This window comes from Malus domestica, chromosome 05 (assembly GCF_042453785.1).
Source record: "Malus domestica chromosome 05, GDT2T_hap1".
In the NCBI taxonomy this organism is placed as follows: Eukaryota; Viridiplantae; Streptophyta; class Magnoliopsida; order Rosales; family Rosaceae; genus Malus; species Malus domestica.
The window spans coordinates 19,416,094-19,418,948 of record NC_091665.1 but is presented as its reverse complement, the minus strand read 5'-3'; the positions used below and the strand labels follow the sequence as shown (position 1 = coordinate 19,418,948).

Below are 2,855 nucleotides of genomic sequence, written 5' to 3'. Positions count from 1 at the left end.
TGAGGTGCTTCTAACTAGGAAGCTTTCATATGCTTGTAACCCTTATTTGGTTAACAACTAATTAATATTGTAGACAAAGTCACAAACTCCAATTTAGTGGACATCAATTCCTGTTTTCCTGCACCAAGAATAGAAAACCAAGAACATGTTCAGACAGAAAAGTAATGATTTTTGCATGATAAAATATAGAAACTGGCTGGCAAGAAGAGGATTAACAAATATACTGTATAAAATTAACGAGAACAAAGTAACTACTAGTATTTGTGAAGAACTTCAAAAGGAAATAGAAAAGGTTTAAATGATGATAATATTCTCCTTCACTTGTAAGTGAGATGTTTTAGGTTCGATTCTCGCCAAAGGTGAATTTGAACCACATTATTATGGCTAGCCTAGTGTGGAGCTTAATCCACTCCCACTATGACAGCCGGTCCCGGATTTTAAGAGTTTTTAAAGTTTTAATCAAGGATTTTTCAAAAATGCCCTTTGAGGCACGCACATTAGTCGAGGTTAATCGTCGTGTCGTGCCATCTAAGATTTGTTTTCTTGGCATATCCTCATAGTACTTGTCGCTACGGAAGCGTGGGCGCAGACGGTCCGGTATTTGGAGTTATAACGAAAAAGATTTTAAAGTTTGAAGTTTGGGCATTTTATGAATTTTATTATTAAAATTTGGATGGCTTGGATGTAAGGAAAAAAATAAAAAAAATAAAAAATAAAATAAAAAGATGTTGAAAGGTTTTTGTGTGTGTATGTATGTGAAGAAAAGAATAGGAGAAACAGAAAGGAGGAGAGAAGGGCAAGCTGCCCAATCGGAACAGGAGAGAGGGAGGAGTTGGGCCAACCAGAAAGAAGAGGAGGTGGAGGACCAATCAGAGGGAGAAGAAAGGAGGGAAAGGAGGGAGAGTGGTGAACGGGGGAAAATGAGGAAACGGGTCATCCTTGACCCGTGCGACCCATGCCTTCAAACCGGCGGTTTCTTGCCGTTCTCGTTCAATTTTCCGACGAATTGGATCAAGGTACCACTCCCAATCAACACCTAGGCCTTCCCTCTTCATGTTTCACCCCAAAAATCATGAAATTTGATGGTGGTTTGGTGAAAAACGCACCCGTGGGTGCCGCGACTTTCTTGTTCAAATTCTTCAAATTTTGAAATGTTTTCTTTCAATTACTAACACCATTAGAATTCCCTTAGGACCTGGAAAAAAGCCCAAACATTGATTTGGACGGTGGAGTTGGTTTGAAGGTCGAATTGAAAACACCCAATTCTAGGGTTCTTCACGGTTTTGGCAAAATTGGAGCTATTCCAGGCCAAATTGGCCTTGGCTTCAGGTATAAAGTTTACTCTACTCGTTGAGGTCTTCAAATCTGCAAATTTTGGTAATTTTTTGAAATAGTTGGATTTTCCGGCGAGCTAGGGCGGCCGACCGCCACCCGTGGCGGCCCGTGCGGCGGCGCATGGCCAATGGCCCGCCAATGTCATTCTTAGCATATGTTTAAGGTTCTAGGTTCAGTTTTGATAATTGATGGACGTAAATTGAGTAATTGAACCTAAGTTCGTCTCGATTCGTGGTTAGGTGAAAATGTGAATTGACGATCCGACCGTTGGATCGTCACCAAACTTTGATACGTTGTAATAAGTAATATTTGAGGATTATAGGAACTTATGGATCGGGAATCTGATATACGGATCTTTCAGAATTGGAGTTGTAAGTTCATAAAATAGAATGTTAACCGTCACTTGGTTTTGGAAATTGACGGAGATCCGACCGTTGGATGGTAATGAAATTTTAGGATGTTGTCCTAGAAGTATATTGTGGACCTCTGGAAGTTATGGATTTGAAATCTAAGTTGCAAATCTTCCGGATCGAACTACGTAGTGACGTGTTTTATATAAGTTATATATTCTATCGATATGAATTCTGAGGTTGGATTTGATTATTGTTCTAGGCGCCGATCGTCATGACACCTTAATATGTGGTGCTAGGGAGTTGTTGGGCGAACTCTAGGTGAGTGGGCAGTTTTATTTTCAGTACATATCTATATACTATTAATTTTCCCAGAAATTGAATTTATATGAAAGTATGTTTTCAAACACCATGCATGCATATTATGAATTATATGAATTGAAATTGATGCATATATATATATATATATGAATTGGTATTGTGGACACACAGGTGAGTATCAGGTGAGTTTTATGTTAATCATGTGAATCATCAATAATGTGAATTGTGTTGAGAACTCATAACCTGCACCCCAGTGTTAGTGCTTATATTATTCACCGCACCGCACGCTCACCTTGGATCCAAGTAGGTGCATGTCGTACAGACCATGAGAAGGTTCCGACATGCTAGTCGTACAAACCACTAGAGGTGGTTCCGACTAGTAGGTGACCTTAGATTACGCGCGCAGATGATTGACGAGAGAAACACTAGAGCGTATCATTACACCATCCTTGTCGTACAGACTACTTCAGGTAGTTCCGACTTATGTGCAGAGTAGTGCCGTACAGGTCACCGTGGTGACTCCGGCTGGGTTGGATGTTGAGCTATGGAATCAACCGTACAGGACCAACTGTAGGGTCTCCGGTTGATTCATTATGTCACCTGTTATTTTGATGCATCAGCGTTTTGTTATTAACATTTATGGCATGGCATATTCCTGGATTTGTGATAAATTGGTGATTTGTGACGTATGAGGTTTTATATACTATTATGTTATTTTCTGGGAAAGTATACAGGTTTTACAGTGAGGGTTTAGAAATGTTTTAAATGAAATGTTTTCGAAAAACTTTGTTTTACTGACCCACTCAATTTTGTTTTGCGCCCCTCCAGGTTCCAGATAGCAGAGCTTTG

The 2,855-nt window shown here is 39.8% G+C and overlaps 1 protein-coding gene across 1 annotated transcript; it reads left to right on the top strand.

The window, feature by feature from the left end:
- The first annotated feature begins 496 nt into the window (after positions 1-496).
- Positions 497-2,008, top strand: LOC139195955 (uncharacterized). Its single transcript, XM_070821642.1, has 3 exons — positions 497-1,016; positions 1,193-1,329; positions 1,948-2,008. The coding sequence occupies exons 1-3, from the start codon at positions 726-728 to the stop codon at positions 1,961-1,963; spliced, it is 444 nt and encodes a 147-aa protein (XP_070677743.1). The 5' UTR covers positions 497-725; the 3' UTR covers positions 1,964-2,008.
- Positions 2,009-2,855: the final 847 nt, after the last annotated feature.

Excerpts from the sequence above, each read along its gene's own strand:
- LOC139195955 (XM_070821642.1), top strand. The coding sequence starts at position 726 with ATGTTGAAAGGTTTTTGTGTGTGTATGTATGTGAAGAAAAGAATAGGA. Across the intron at positions 1,017-1,192 it reads TTCCGACGAATTGGATCAAG|GACCTGGAAAAAAGCCCAAA; the intron begins GTACCACTCCCA and ends GAATTCCCTTAG.